Source organism: Gouania willdenowi, chromosome 13 (assembly GCF_900634775.1).
Source record: "Gouania willdenowi chromosome 13, fGouWil2.1, whole genome shotgun sequence".
Taxonomy (NCBI): domain Eukaryota; kingdom Metazoa; phylum Chordata; class Actinopteri; order Blenniiformes; family Gobiesocidae; genus Gouania; species Gouania willdenowi.
Genome location: NC_041056.1, coordinates 24,813,640 through 24,830,909, shown reverse-complemented (window position 1 = coordinate 24,830,909; position 17,270 = coordinate 24,813,640). Strand labels below are relative to the sequence as shown.

Sequence of the window (17,270 nt, the reverse complement as noted above, 5' to 3'; positions counted from 1 at the left end):
TTGGTTCCCTAAGGCTTAATCTACAAATTCAAAATAATCAGTGGAATTGAAAGTGGATTTTTTTTTTTTTTTTTAATATCAATGCAACTTTTATGTGATTACTAATTAGTAACTTTGCTTAGTTTGTAGTGAATTTGTCCAAATAAAAGCCTAAAAAGGAACTGGGAATATTTTCCGATTATTTTTAAATTCATTGTTAAATCTTTCCGAGTATGTACGCCCTGAAATGTGCTCCTGTACTCCAAGGGTGTTAAGGTTTCCTGTCTCACTGAATCCTTACTTTCATTTTCTTCAGCAAATGTAAATCATCTAGTTTTTTTTTTTTGTTTGGTGTGAAATTTTTATTATTTGAAGTTTTGGACAAGAACTTTGTATTAATGAGAATCTCAACAAACCAGTATTTTTGGGAAAAACTTTGTGTTTTTCAAGCTGATGGAGATTTAAATAAAGACACAAATAAATAAACTGCAGCTTTTTGTTTCCACAGTGTTGATGTACCTCTGCTGTGAAATATTAGATAAATGTAGGACATTGGTCTCATGGGATGTAGGCTTTGATTTCCACCAGAGCTGCTCCTCTAGATGTTTTCACAGCCTGTGCAACACTGTGCGTGACAAGTGATTTTAATGCAGTGTATAAATTTACTCTGAACAAATGCTTGGATTTCACATAATGGCTGCACTTCAGTTGAAGTGAAACACTGAGCTACTGCCTTTGCCTTAGGTTTTACTGGAAAGAGATCACACAATCCAACAAAGTGAAGACACATTGTGAAGCACAAACTCTTCTCTCCCTGATGTCATGTTCACACATTCAATATCAATCTGAAAGCAGTTCCCCTGCAGGGATTTATATGCATTTTTCTGACTCAGGTGCATGTGAAGTCGACTCTTTTTGCCGCTAGCCTGGAGTGTGTCTGAGACAAGCAGAGACACAGCGTTAGTGAGAGCAGCTGCAGCGTCAGCACCACAGCCAATGGTGCCTGTGTGAAACTGGAAGATCTTTAAAAACACAGCTGATCTAAATATACTCAAGACTTAAAACTGACAATTGACTCAATCTCTGTGGTTGGGAAAATGTGTAAAAAGTCCTACTATCACACTGTGACGTCCTCACTGCCAACTAATGCTCAGACAGAGATAACAGATAGAGCGCTATTCATTCCAAGCTTAAACAAAGATCATGTGACAGGAAAGACAGATTAGCGATTCTTCCTCTGGCTGCTCAGATTAGGGAACTACACAGTTTGGCGTTTGGCGAGCATTATTCATTATTACCAGAACAGTAGCTAAAGAATCGCTGGATAATTATGGTACATATTTGTCAAATACTGAAACGTATTGACACAAAAGTGTCAAACAATTATATTTCACAATCACTTCCTTTATTAAACGATTTGTTGCAGCCATTCTGAAAATATTTCATGATGTATTTGATAAAAAGCATTCCAGATCAGTAAAAAAAAAAAAAGGTGTGAGACCAAAACAAATTCAGTAACAATCAGCACGAGGAGATCAGGAGGACATTTGAGAGTTTATATAAAACATTTCTCCTCACTGTGACCTGAGGAGTAATTCAAAGTCTTCAAAAAGGCGACACATTCTTCTCAGAGTGAAGATGAGTCTGTTCCAACTCAGCGTGTGTGCATCATCTGATTCCCAGAGCAAAATGTGAGCGTTCAGCTCTCAGAGTCATGGATGAAAGTCTCAAAGTTTGGGTTGAGCTCAGACACCAGGGCGTCCACAAAATCCTTCATGGTGGGCCGTCTCTGCAGCATGCCTGCCATGGAGGAAGAAGAGCACACATAGGGAGGCTGGTGTCAGTGGACAGAGGAAACGTACAGCAATGACACCAAAACTTTTGTTTTGCCGCATTGTGACAGAAAAATGTTTCTAAACGGTTATATTTTTACCTAAAAGTCAGTGCACATGAAACTGGAATATTATCACTAGATTGAAGAACATACATTGACTCTGTGGGTTTGAATCCTACTTAGGCAGGTTTAAAACACTGGAGGAATCCAATTATAGCCATTTAAAAATGTAACTAATAAACAATGAATGATTGTAAAACACAAAGGCTACATTTTTAATATCAGTGAGTAGTGAAAAAACCTAAAGTTGGGCTTCAAAATAAAAATCAAGAAGTCGCAAAAATAATTTTTCTTTTATATCCCAACAAAGAGTCATCTTTATACTATTTTTTTTTTTCTGACATGCAGTTATGGGCCAATAAAAATAGTAACAAAAAAGTATTTTTTCAGATTTCAAGAGACTATCACCCAAGAACCAACGCATATACAGTTTGTGACTAATCATTAGTGATGTGAATAGTCTTTACAGAATTACAGAAAGCTGAGACATATGCCAAGTGGTTTACGGAATGCCCAAACATGTTCCAGCCCCAAACCCCTACAAACTTTTTTCCAATTTTGAGGCGCTGGCATGTCCACCAGATAGAATGTACAGCAGATATTTGTGTATATTCTGAGAGAGTAGGTGGAGCTGTATTACTATATGGAATTTCACTTTCCTATGTGGTGGAGTTCCTGAGATATGGGAAGCTGAAAATGGGGAAAAAAAAAAAAAGGACGCACAACCAATCAACACATACCCCCCCTCACTAAATTGTCCATATCTCAAAAGTTTTCATCCAATCAAACTAAAAATTACAGTGTGCCAAATTAATTGTTAAGGAACAATTGGTAAAAATTACATTTGTACCAATTTTTAGAGACCAAAGTGCGTAGGCCATTTGTGAAATGAGAAGGAATGACCCTTTTAGTATGAAAAGTGATTTGTGGTTCCACTAGATCATTTAATGTTAGATGTAGCAACTTATCAAAAAGCAATAACAGTTTATTATTAGGGGCCAGGAAGCCTAAGCTGCCGCTGGGAACCTTTTGTTATAATGCATGTTCTTCTTCTTCTAAGGAAATCCTACTTCTCAAGGGTGAACAATCACCAAATTTGGCACAAAGGTCCAGTCTCATACCAGATTGCCTCAGCTGCTACAACAGGCCAATAGTTCTGAAGGTGGCACTAGGGGGAGTGGCTAAATTTCTAAATTCTGAAAATTCACATAAAAATCAACCATATGTGCTACAGATTTGCAACTTTCAACAAAATGTATCACCAACACTGAATAAACCTTTGAACATTTAAACCTAAATAAATTCCATTACTCAAAAACTGTAAAACTCATAAAACCAATCTCCTCCCACAAGTTTAGCTCAATTCAAGCCAAACTTGCTACAGCTCATCTTCAGACTGTTCTACACAAAGAATCCACATTGATTTTTCGTTTATCAAATATTGAGCCTACAGTGGCTGTAAATGGTGATGTAAACATCCATCAATCCTTCCATTTTCTGACCAGTTTGCTCTTTTTTTCAGGATCGCGAGAGGTGATGTAAACAGATACTGGCAAATTCTGGTTAAATAATAAAAAATGTGATTTAAAAAAAAAATAACATTTTGGAGTCACTGCAGATAATTGTTGGAAAAACTCAGAATTTAATCTAAAAGATAACATTATTTTTGCAGCATTTTGAATTTTGCTCCCATTGGAGTCAATGCAAAGATGGCCTTTTTAAACATCAGTTTTTTCACTTACGGAACAAACAAATTACTATCATCTCCATTACGTCAACATGCGGTTTTCTATTTTTGTCTTAACTGAATTTTTGCCAGACGTTTGAAATCTGCCTTTAAATGCTAACAGCTGCTGTCTTAGTCAATGAGAAAAGCTAATTAGCTCAGTGCTAATTAGCTCAGTGCTAATTAGCTCAGTGACAGAGGATTGTCCATCATTAAATAGTTGTGGATCTATTATGTGTTGGACGTTTTCATTAATTGACTAATTATTGCAGCTGTAGTATTTCTATAATGAGAGAATACATTTTAAATATATGTACAGCAGTGTTGTCTTACTATAATTTTCTCTTATACCAGAAATAGTAAGTTAAAGCCTCAACTGATGTAAAATGAACATTAAAATGCCTCTTTTTTCATCTTCCTACACTGCTTGCTGCTCAGAATTGCTTAAAATTGCCTGGCCTCTAGCTTCACTGTGCAGCAGCTATAATAAATATGGTTCTGCTTAGTCGGACAACTCAGGTAAAGTATGTCTTATGTCACCTTTGAACACAAGTAGGATGCTTTTGGATATAGCGAAGCAAAGAATAAGCTGGTGTGAAACTTTGTGTAGCCAGTGTTGTAGAGGGAGCACATGACGCTGCAGCCAGGTTGGAGACCTGGGAATGTGGGTGTGTTTGTAGAGCTTGTCAGCCAGCTCACGCGTACACGGCTCCCATCGCTTGCTTTGAAGTCGCTTCATTTCCCCTTGTGTAACGGCCAATGTAAATAGGCTCTCCCACTCCCCCTGGTCACTGCATGGGTCACCTCCACACGGACACACTCGTACACACTAAAATCTGCACAGTCAGGCACGCATGAATGGAGAAAGCCCCACACAGCCATTACGAACATGCAGACACACACGCATGTCAGGAAGTGGAACAGACATAAAATGACAACACTCACACACGGACACACACAAACAGGGGCGGCGGTGCCACCCTAAATCACACTCAGTGTGTGGAAGCTGATTAGGCCTGCAGGAGAGCAGCAGAGAGGGGATTATAGTCTCCTTTTACCCACCGGTCGCACCCTGGCCCTTGGCTACAAGATGATACCCACACAAGGGGGTCCCTTAACTCACCTGGACCACATTCAGGGCCTCCGGGTGCCTGAGAACAAGGCAGGCAAAAACTATCATCTTAATAGACCATGATTATAGAGCTTTATTGTGACCAATGGTGACACCCATGTCATCTGATGACTCCTTTAAAGTGGAGATCTGACTGCTATCAGTAGCACCAGCTGCATTTACACACTTATAAAGTTACACCTTTAACAGGAAAATCTTTGAGTCAACGACTTGACCTTTGAACTTGTACTTGCATAAAGAAGTTAGCAGGAGATAATTTAAGACCAAAAAGAGGTCTGGGCACGTCATACCAACAAATGATGTAAAATGACAGGAGCAATGAGAGGCAGGGTATGTTTCAAAGTAAAAAGAAAGAGGAAAATGGCTGTTTGCCTTCCCAGCTTAGACAAACACCCTGGGGTGTGAGACTATAGGGTTCAAGAGCAGAGGTTACAAACAACGGTGAGTGGTAAAACAATAAGCGGGGCGGGGCATTAGGAGAGCTTGGCTGGAGAACACCGTGCACAATAATCTGATATTAGAGGCTGCAGGTCACGTAGAACAGTGGTTCTCAACCATTTCAGGCCACAATCCCCAAAATAAAGGTGCCAGAGACGGGCCGGGGACCCCCAATGTAGCTGAAGGTGATTGAACATAGACATGACCATTTAAATACAGTCATGTGGAAACAGGGCCATCTATAAGGGGGGATAAGGGAGAGAGCTTTGTGGGGCCCATCCATAAAGTCCGCAAAATGATGGTCCATTTTTCTATGAAGCTGTGATAACCACATTTATTTATTCATTTATCTGAAGAAATTGTGTGTTTTTTTTAACTTGGTAAAAGCACATTGAGCTGCATTTTATTGTATGAAAAGTTTGAAATGAAGATTAATTTGATAGAATATAGTCATCTTAAAAATGTAAATCCATGTTTTCATTAAAATCAAAATGGGTTAAAAGTGACCAAGAATGGTGGAAATTGGTAAAAAGGTTTCAAATGTCCATATTCGCTTAAAAGTGGCACAAATGGGGGAAGGGGGTTGGAGAAATGTCATTTAAAAAGTAGGAACAATTAGTGCTTGACAATGGAAACATGTCAGGAGATGAAGGTGGATTTCCTGAGGAACAGTTGTCTGAATAAATGAAACCTTAACATATTATTAATAAAATAAAATAAAATCAAAGCTGTTCACTCGTTTCACAGTTTCATGCTCAGTACATGAGATTAATACTGACAGACGTGTGTGTATTCACACAGGAAGCAAAATGAACCAGTATATTATGCTTGTATATCCTCTTACTACTTGGTTGTCTCTTTAGTCAATTAAAATGTGTGCCTCAAATGTTTACATGGTTTAATTCTCATTTTCACAACAAATTCTTCTAGTTTTCCTGATCAACGACAATATTTTAGGATATTCTAAGCATTTTTGTTTCAAGATGGTGAGAAATATGCAAACAGTTCTTTGTGTTTGACAAATGGAAATTAACTTGGCAAATATACCTTTTTCTTGAGCTTTGAATATGTTTCTAAATTGATTCTCAAAGCTGCTTTGGCTAAATCTGCAGATAATGCACCGGGAGTCAAAGAGAAGGCCATTATTTGTATGTTGGGTACACACTCAACAATCAAGCTAAGAGCCGCTGTGCAGTCCAACACAGACCATTCATTCTATCCAGATACAGTTGCAGCTCAGTGGGGATTGTGATAACATTACAGTGGGCAGAGAAATAACTCTCTTAGGAAATAAAAGCCACAGTAAATATAGGCTGTGCTTTGTGTCCATTGTTGCCTAAGGACAGAGAGTCACAGCGTATCCAAGAGTTTCCATTTCCACTCGTGAGCCTTCTAGCCATTACAGCCAACACATGCTTCTCCATGAACTTGGCCAACAGTTTTGGTAAAAACCGCTAGACATATTAAAGCTGGATGCGGAGAACTCAGACGAGGAGGTTGCTCAAGGGCACTTCAAGCCTACTTGTAAAGTAAGAAAAATAGACCACCTCGTAGACTCCCACGACGGTGTCTCTGAGCTAGTGTGGGAAGCATTTAAGTGGCTTTATATTCCTAACTGACCCTCCCATCTTCTTACTGTCTGGGACACTTTCATTTTCTCCTTGAAAACAGACAGAATCGTTCCGAGAAACATAAAGAATAATAATCCACTTTCAAGACATTTCAGCTACAAAAAGCTGCATTTTTTTTCCATCCAAAACCAAACTTTGTTGAGTTTTCTGCATGACAGATAAGACAAAACAGTTAATTTACTAAGGCTGATGGACAACTGCTATCAGACATCTCTCGCTGAGTTTCAAACAGCTCTGAGTTATGGTAATAACAGCTCTGGGAACTTGGGTTTGTCATTACAAGTCGAAAAATATTTAAAACAGTTATTTTCCACAAAGTGTCTGTAGTTCCGGACCCGGACCTCAGACAAATCTGACTATTGTTCCTCCTGTGCGCATGCTCCGTTCTGTCACTGCCGGACCTTTTCTACATAAGTGTAATGTGCCTAGAATTGAGGACGTTTCCTTCCACTGAAAATGATGATTGTTGTTTTGATCATTGTGTGCATTTAGTTTATTTATTTATTAGATTTTAGTTTTGCTAAATATTGCTTCTTGGAAGTAGCAGAAGTCCAAGTGCAAACACAATGCAGTAACTCAGGTGTCTTTATGTCTGTGGTGTCATGTTTCATTATATTTACATATTACAGGATACCAAAATCAGATTAAAGAGGGCATATTTCAGCTGGAATTTATGGCTGCTTCAGAAGCTGTTCAGCTGCTGCTCATAAGTATTGGAAACATGTCCGAGTGTGAAAAGCAGTTACTTCTGTCAGACCTGGAGGCAAACCAGGGGCTTAGTGCCTCTGTAATTACACCTTTGAAGTTCAGGAACCTTCTTCTACAAACCACACTTTACACCATCTCAGAAACCAAAAAAGACAAGCATGATGACAATCTCTGTGGTGGGAGGCTCTTTGTTAAGCATTGTCACTAAAGAAAACAAAAGACGACTTAACGGTTATTAATGGCACTTCCCATCTAAACACACACACACACTAATAGTGATTCCTCAACAGTTCAAGACCCAAAGCCACAAAAAAATTAGCCTTAAACACATCAATCAAATCCCTACACTGCAATACTAGTTCAAAAAAAGTTAGTTAATTATTGTAATACTGCATATGCTTAAAAAGTAGTGGTGGCAAGTAATCACAACTTTTAATCTGCCTAATTTCATAACTTTATGTAATTACCAGTAATTAATTATTAAGACTTGAAGTTGAAGGTAATTCACAATATTGTGTTATTTTTTTTAAAGACGATATCAACGAGTGTGGAACTTGAAGGTTTAATCCCTGCTGGCCCAAAACTGTAGAGTTTGCATGTTTTAGTATTTTCTCATCTTTATATTTAACTGAACAAGATACCTTAGAGTCCTGGGCAGCAGCTATAATTTTGGCCCGTTAGATCAATTATCCAAGAGTGAGTGTGACTGCGATGGGGACGTTTTAAACCATGAAAGCCGTCTCTGTAGCAGGACGATTGCCTTTCACTCTCTGCACGCACAGGTTTGCATTTCAACACCGTGTTCTCCTGGGAAACTTCCGGCATTAGGCAGAGGGAAGCATGATACAGATGAAGATCAGCTGCTAATTGGCCTTGCAATGCTGTCCCTGATGACCCTAAACCCCTACTATCACTTCAGATGAAGACTAATTAGATAAATTGCTTTCTTTGAGTCTGTATAACCCCTTGCACACAGTGTAGCCCTCAGTATTACTCCTTAGAGTCAGTATAATATGTTAAACTTGACTGCAAGACGGATTCTGTTTGTGAACACCAGGAGAATCCATCTTGTACTGTTCCCGACTTTGCCTTTCGAACCCGAACCGATTCGAACCAATCATGAGTCAGTGTTGTGATTTAGGGTGGGATATCCAGGTGTGACGAAACCAGAAGCGCCAAAACAAAACTGCCGCATGCACAGTTGCGGGGACGGGAACTAGCTGGGCTACCGCTATTAGCATAGCTCCAAATCAAAATAGAAAGATGTTGACGCAGGAGGATGAGCGTGTGAAAGCTGCTATAAACTCAGTTTTAGAAGAATCCAGCATTTCCTTTTTGAAAGAGCAACAGCGAGAGGCGCTTTGTGCATTTTTGGACGGTAAAGATGGCAAAGCGGAGCCTTGTTGTTGTCGTAGCAGCATCTCTGTGCCGCATGCAGATGATGACATCATCATTTGCTATTGTGTGATTGGCTAAAACAAATCATGGTGGACAGGCGCTTCGCCCCAATCAGCTTCAAGCAATCTGTTCATGTCCCTCCCTGGTTCCGAAAGAATGCTAGAATTTTAGAGCGAGGGCTACACATCAATCTGGCCAGGTTAATAATCTGTCAGTCAATAACTAATTAGTCAGTAACCAATAAACTTACAAAAATGCCAGGAAATAGCAGGATCGTGCTTAGTATTCCAATTATCGTGGTTGGGGAAAACATCAGTGAGGATGTTAGCCATTCTCATTAATTACATGAGATTATGGCTTGAGTCATTTAGACTCAAGCCATAACACATAAATCCTTGTCAGTGTTGGCTTTGCTTTCAATCTAATTCAAATAAGTACCAGAAGAAAAAACGTTTGGGCCATTACTGCAGATAAAGAAGATGGATGTGGCCCTCAGCCTGAACAGTAACTGTAACTGAGGGAGGTTTCATTAGAACTATGATGAGCTTCGGCTTGCAAGTAAGTGCTTCCCCAGACATGGAATAAATCCTCTAATGACACACACACACAAAAAACCCAGAGTACTAAAAGACGCTGCCAAAAAATGTCCAGCAGGATCCAACATCCACTCATTTCAGGGCTTTGATGATCTGATCAAATTTTTCTGCAATAACTGTCTTTTGTTCCAAGTCAGCACGAGTCCCAGCACAAAAATATGCAATCCATACATGAACAATGACTTATATCAATTGGATTACAATGTCTGTGATACTACTTCAACCAGGATAGCATTCGATTCATAGGTAACCATAGGAGCAAACGCGGTCAGTTTCACGAGACAGTGGATCCCATTAGAAAAATAAAAGAAATCAGATCCGTTACTGGCTGTAATTTCAAAGGACGGGTGGATTCCCTGTTGCAGCTGTAGGAGGGATATTCTGGTGGGAAGGAAGGCTGGGGTGACCCTGAGGGAAAGAACTACACTATACTCTCAAATGTCATCTGATATTACTCCCCACCCTCTGCAATCTCACTTTCTCCTCTGTTGTCCTGTCCAGACAAGCCATGAAAACAAGCAGGGGTGAAGAGACGATGGAGAGAGAAATTTGCGTGTGGATTAATTTTTAATAATGGTGCTCTTATTGCAATTTTCTGGCCAATCACCCATTTTTCAAAAGCCTGACCTGCCGATACCAATTTTGGCCGATCACAATTTTTTTTTTATAACTGACATACACATTGAATATTTCAATCTTATTTTATTGAAAAACATTGAACAATACCTGTGAAACAATACTAATTTGTTGTTTTAACTGCACATGAGGTAGTTATCTCAAATATAAATTTAAAGTTTAGAACATTGCTGTCCAAAATACTAAATGATATCACTTTCTTTAGTCTTTCATTTTTCACATTTTACAAACAAAATAACCGTGTCCAACAGATTACACTGCAGACCTGTTTGCAGCTCTTTTCCAAAAATAAAGTGCACAGCAGTATTTTGGTTTTACAAATAAAGTTTGGGGTAAATGATAAAATAATAATCTACAAAACATCTTAAACCACAAGTGTCCTGAGTTTTAGGTTTCCTTGTAGAGCAAATGTAAAAAATGTCCAATATCAATAAAAATAACTTCCTTTCACAACACAAAGAAATAAAAAAAATACCAGCTACAGAATAAAAGCTCCTAAAAGTCAAACATTTTACAAAAATAAAAAAGTGCATCATGTGTAACTTTATCATAAGTCAACAGGTAATGACAGATTGAACATGACACGGGTTGGTCTTAGTCTTATTTCATTCACATGTATATTAAAGGAAGTTTTTTCTTCAAATCTAAAGCCATGAACTCCATCATTTTCCTCCCAGTATCTTTGCTCTTTTCACAGATAAGCGCTCTCAGCGGCCCACTGACTTTGCTCCGCTAGCTTTAGCATTAGCTTGATTGCTTGCTTCAAATGCTGCATACTCAGCGGTGTGGTGGTTTTTTTAAAATGGTGAACGAGGTGGCGTTTTGTTTGCAGCTCGACCGGGACTTTTTTCCGCAAGACAGGAATTACAAATTGCGATCCTTTGCCCTCTTTTTTTTGTAATATTGCCGAAATGCGAAGCTAACCGTGCTCCAGGTGACTGTTGTTATCCTATGTAGCAGAAGCATGGGGAGCACGGACATGCACACATGACATGGTGGGTGGGTCTGTTAGTCATCTCACAGCAGAAAGAGACAGTGGCTGACTTTATGATCGACTTTAAGAGCTTTGTGACGGTAGAAAAGATCGGCAGAAAAGATCGGTTACATATGCAAGGATTGGCCGATCGCCGCTCCCCCAAAAAAGGAAAATTGGCATCGATCCATCGGCTGGCCAATCCATCCTGATTTTTTAGTTTGTTTTTTTAAAAGCTGAAAAACAAATACATACTAAATGTCTAAACTATTTGCGTAACAGGTTATTGGATGCGACATAACACAAAATGTATGAAAATTTTGAAGAAAAAAATTCAAAAGAATGAGGTCATGGATTATTGTTTTAAAGATATTTTGTGAATATCTTTTTAATTTTAATGTACTTGTACAGTGCCCGTCGGATGTATGTATTTATATAGTGGGAGCTTAAGTAGAGTTGTCAATTATGGCCAAATGAGTATGTGTTTGAAGGTTGAAACTGATAAAAGACACATACAGTCGTACAAATAAAACTATTTAGCATTTAACATTTCTTAGTGCAGGGGTGCTTATCTTTTGTGTGTGTGTGTGTGCGTGAAATTATGGTTAGTGCCGTTTATTGTAGGTGTTAAGGTGCTGATCAAACATTTCCGGTTTGTGGTTGGGGGGGAAACAGGGGTGCTACTTCTCCTCCGGGGTTACCTTCCGTACACCTTACGCTCTTATGGTACAGCGTAAAAAAACAGGCCGTTTTGCTGTTGTAGAGCTGCCCTTTATTGACTGGCTGCACTATATAACATAAGACTTGCTACCTATCCCGGATGCCATGGCGGACTCCATTCATAGACACACACGCATCTCTCCTCCGTGGGCTCACTCTCACACACACGCACGTTCATCAGCCATATACATGGTGTGCCATGTGAACAGGTTGACTTGAGAGCTTGGGTAGTGTGTGCATGCGGCAAAGACGCCCAGTCCGTCCAGTCTAAACCGCTTAACCAAAGCATGCGTAATGATTATGTGAATCAATTTTAATATTTTTTTTAAATGAACACAGTTATTTCACTGCCGAGTGCACAGCTTTAGCAGACTGGGATCACAGAGTCCAGGAATTGTGTTGAACTTCTAAATCTCACGGTTGGGAATTCAAAACAAGAGTTGGCCAAATCTGAAAAGAAGCAGCTGCACTCACTGTTTCAGACTAGAGAAATTTGGCTTCTTTTGAGGGGTGGGAACATGTGTGGGTCACTCCTTAGGATGTCTGGCATGTGAAAACAGAAGCATTATCTTACATTATCTCATTCAGTGCCAGCCATTTTCAGAATTTCTAACCCCCTCAGTGCCAGCGTTTTTTTTGAGCATTTTGACTGATTTTTAAAGACCCACAGAATATTTTATACTATGACAATCTGAAATCACCAGATTCTGAAAGACTTAAGTCTCTAATTTCATTAGAAAAAATGATTTTGTTTCTAGCTTGTTTTGTTCTTCTGTAATCAGCAGTTGAATAGAAGCAAGTTTCACACAAGTCGCCAGTTTGTGACAAAAAGCTGAGAAAAACAGCTTTTTCTGAAAAAAAATCTATTAGTGACTTTGAAGCAATTTTCTCTTGCTTTAGGGACACCTCAACATTAGTTTCCTTCTATAAAACTACTATGGAGACCGGGCTTTTGATCAGGGTCAGAGTTGAAAGGTTTGCTTACTGTATTTTGGCCTTCCTCCAAGTCTCTCCTCCCGTTAGTTCCCACACACACAACTTCCTCATCGATTGCCCTGTTTCTCTCTCACCATCGCCACACTCTCAATAGTCTACTTCGTTCCACACATTCTCTGGTCGGGTGTGCGCTGATGTGAGCTGCTGGGAACTTCAGCATCAACTCTCGAAGCCCCATTTTCTGTCTCGTAAACTCCTTTCCTCTCCCTCTCAGATCTGCCCATCACGAGTGATCTCTCATCCAAAGGTACGCTGCTGCCACCAACATGTCACCTATTATTTTGCTATCTGGCTCACAGTTGATTATTTTGCTTACTGTATTTTGTATCCGTCGTAAAATTATGTCTTTGGCATTGAAGGTTTGGATTTGAAATGACATATTACATCAATGGCACTGAAGGAGTTAAGTGTTAAAAAAATGTATAGTGAGCTAAGAATGGAAAACCCTAGACTTTAAATTAATGAAATTAAACTAAATATTATTTAAAGAGTGTTCTCTGAGATGTGAGCTGAAAGCAATGAGAGAAAGAAGCTGAAGAGATCCCCCCAAGGTGGGAAATCTGAGGTGTTTCACACACTTTTATAATCATCAAGATATTTTATGATCTGACTCACCTTCGACCATAAGCATGGGCTCCTTAGCTCCTCCGTGGGCCAACATTTCCCGGCGATAACGTTCACCCATGTCCCTTTAGCAAGAAAAAAAAAAGCCCACAGTGAATCAGGAGGTAAGGTTACAGACACCTGTATTCTCTCACAGACATGCAGCCCTGGGCCAAGTCTCCTAAACTGCCCATCCATAACAGACAGGTGACAGAAAACAAAGATCTGATAACTGCAGGTGAACTCAAATACTATGGGACTTGGAAGACTGTGACACAAACCCAGGATCACGCCGCCAGATTCAGTTTGATATAAACCATGGCAGGTTTAAAATACAAAAGCTTTAGGTCTTGTCCAGAGGCAAATCTGGATGCTAACGTGTTTTTGTGAATTGCAGCAGACACCAAGTCAGGAAGCCTGTTCATTACGTCTGCTTAGCTCAAAGTGCCAAATGAAGTCATTTGGTAGCTTAAATGTTCGGAAATCTTGTATTAAACGGTGTGTCTCCATTTGTCCAAATACTAGGTGGTAGAGTTAACTTTGAATGGAAAATCTTAGACATGGTCTGTGTTTGAAGAGAAAAAAAAGGTACATTTAGCAAAACCATAACCTAAAACAGACCATAAAAAAGTTGTGGTAAATGATGAAGGAATACTTTCCATGCCCAAGAATAAATCATTCACAAGAGGGAAGTTGGGCTCTCAGCAGCTAGGAGAAGACTACCCTAGGATAAATATAAAGGCTTCACTATAAGCTGTAATCTATGTGAGCCTAACTCTAAAATTTAAGTAGCACAGCGACTTCTTCCAAAATGATGGAAAGAGGAAAATAAGAGAAAGAACTGCACAGAATCCAAACCACCTCATCAAAGAAGCATGGTGATGGAAGTCTATGGAGGGCAAAGGAGCTGGCCTTAAGCATTTAATAACATTTAATTTAATTTGACTAAAACAATGAATCTAACTACAGCAGAAGTATGAGCACTCCAGTGTTTTTAGCGTTTCCTGCCAATAATCAGCCCAATCCTTCACAGCTCAGTAGACTTGCTGTGAAAAGTTCTCAATGCAAAGCAATGAAATGTCCTGCAGAGGCCCAGATTTGATAAGCTGCACTAGCAACCCAGCAGTGCATGAGCAAAGATGACAAACAGTGGCTGGTGATGTACAAGTAGGATCCTTTAGGCTGCAGATGACTAATGAGCATTTACAGTCAATCAAAAAAAAAACACAAAATAACAACAACAAAAAACAGCAAACATTGAAAAAAGAAAAAAAGAAAAATCATGATTTAGTTTCCTTCGGACAATGAGGAAAACATTCTAGTATCGTGAAGCAGGCTACACCTCTGCTTAAAACAAAAATAAAAAAAAAAAACAACTCTTAACACATGAGGTATGTCTTAGTGCTTTATTAAAAGTGTTTCCTTTGGTTGATCGGGGTCACCAACCTTTCTGAAACAGTAAGCTACTTCATAGGTACCTTGTAGTCCAAAGGGCTACCAGTTAGAAAAGCACTTCTTTAAATACTACATTTCCATAGGTTCACTTTTATTAGAGGGTAAGATAAGATAAGGAAGGCTAACAGCAACTTAAAAAGGTAGGAAATGTTAAGGTTTCAACATGAAACACTTTATTTCTTCTCATTTATGCAATTGTTACATTTTCATTAAATTTTATCGAAAATCTACCTCGCGTTTTTAAAAATACAACTTATTAATGCATCATATTAACATATATATATATATATATATATATAAATAACATATCACTGACCATAGAACAGATTTTCAACACTTAAAAACATTTGTCACAGTGTTACAGAATAAATAAACATTTAAAGATGGATCATTTTAAATTAAAACTTTATCAGCAGTATTCAACTCTACTAAGTAAAAGGAAAAGTATTAATCTTTGTTAGTTTGAATGCTGGAAAGTAAATCAGATTTTAGATGGTGCTCATTGGTGAGTAGAGCTCTTGAGGGCACCTCACATGGTTTATGAAGGTTACCTGGTGTTGGTAACCCCTGGTGTAGATACACAACATTATTATTAATTAACGTATTATTATTATTATCACTATTATTAGTAACTATTGTAATACTTTTCAATGGGACCACCATTCAATGCTGTCTTAATACTGCTATTTATAAATATTTTCTAGACAATATATTCTAATAAAATAGGACACCCGGCCACCCATTACATTCCCAGACAGTCTAAAAAATATATCGGTATATAATTTTCCCTGTGAATGTTTACTACAGGCCAATTGTCCAAAAGTTCATGAATAACTTGTTGAAATGCTCCCATAAATGTCACCTGTTTAGAGGATCTTGAACAAAGCACTGCTTCCACACCATTGACGCCACGGCCCGAGACATCAGGTAGGAGTAGTACTTGGCCCCGTAGCCAATCAGGTGACTAAATCTCAGCTGCCACGCCTAAAGACAACAACAGAAATTAAACATGATCACCTGTAACAAAGTAAGGAGAAAGCCGAGCAAAAATCATCATTGTTCGTATCATTGTTGTAGTGATAGGAAACTGCTGTGGGGAGAATGGCTATGTATGGTTTTGTTGTGTGAGAAACTTAATATTTTCCTACTGAAAGTCGAATAAAGTACACATGAATGATAAAAACTCAACACAAGCTGATTTACTCTGAAGTTTATATGCAGTGTGTAATGTATTTTGACCTTATTATAGCGATGAAAGAAATACAGTTAGTCTTAAACAAATATTTACAACACAACTTTAAATTACAACCTGTCAAGTTGTGCTACAAAGGACAGAACATGGAGACTCCAACAGAGTAGAAAGCTCCTCTATTCTCCAGGTTGTTGCCTAAGGGGGGCTTCTCTGTAGATCTATAAATGCGAGCTCTTTTATGATCTCTGCAAAAGGAGAGTCGGGGGAATTCAGCTGGCAACCACCCAATGGTTGGACCTGTTAGTAAAGTCACAGCACACTACACAATCCTTTCTCCAACTCTTCATCTCTCTCCCATTCGCTTTGGCATTCCCTGCACCCAAGTTTGTGTTTTGCAGAAAGTTTTTTTTTTTTGAGGACATCCCGGGAACAGACAAGTTCATGGAGTCCAAGTAGCAGATTTACATGAAACTATCAACAAGGATGTGTCATGTGTATTGCAAAATAAAGTTATTTTCATAATAATAATGTATTCTCAGTGGTCTCCGATCCAACTACTAACGAGGCCCGGCCTTGTTTATCTTCCGAGATCAGACGAGATCGGGCAATGACGGGCAGGTACGGCCTGGACCACAGTCAAGTTTCTAAACTTTTCTGCTGATTTCACAACTCTTGTTAAAGGTTTTGTAATGTTTTGGGACACCGTGAGCAGCTCTGGGTGAAAGCTTAAAGCAACATCTCATGTCTTTAACAAGCTTCGCGGAGCATTTATCACAAGGTGTCATGAAAATGATTTTCAGACTTCTAAGGATCTCATCGTCTTCCCTTCCCCTCATTTTGGATGATTAATGTTCACTCTTCTATACAAGAGCTATCGGGTCACACGTCAGCTCCATTTCCTTTTGATCTACACATGCAGAAGAGACAAAGGGAACCTTCTTCCTGTTTTCTAGAGCAGTGGTTCCTAAACTTTTTGTGCCCAAGGCACACCAAAAGACAAGTAAAAATCTGAAGGCACACCTATTGTGCAAAATAGCTTTATCACTCACATCAAGGGCGACCATACAAGAAAGCGATCCATTTTCCCTTTCGCTGTTTCTCTGTTTTAATGTTGTCCTACAGCCTTTGTCACAGTCTTATAATTCCCGCCTGCGCAACTGTGGGAACAGCAAAATATTGCGTTCTCTTTTTTT

At 39.0% G+C, this 17,270-nt stretch overlaps 1 protein-coding gene across 2 annotated transcripts in view; it reads right to left on the bottom strand.

Moving 5' to 3' along the window:
• Positions 1 to 1,457: 1,457 nt before the first annotated feature.
• The window catches only part of LOC114475027 (mitochondrial intermediate peptidase-like), a 31,956-nt gene continuing 16,143 nt past the window's right edge, over positions 1,458 to 17,270 (bottom strand). Inside the window, exons 17-20 of one of the 2 annotated variants that reach the window (XR_003675413.1) lie at positions 15,748 to 15,869; positions 13,443 to 13,516; positions 1,622 to 1,779; positions 1,458 to 1,589 (exon numbers count right to left, since the gene is read on the bottom strand). Coding sequence is in view for 1 of the 2 variants with exons in the window: in XM_028465719.1 (XP_028321520.1) it covers positions 1,679 to 1,779; positions 13,443 to 13,516; positions 15,748 to 15,869 (297 nt within the window). In the remaining variant the exon portion in view is untranslated. Of the gene's footprint in view, positions 1,780 to 13,442; positions 13,517 to 15,747; positions 15,870 to 17,270 lie in introns of both variants that reach the window. The other variant, XM_028465719.1, reaches the window with a different exon arrangement.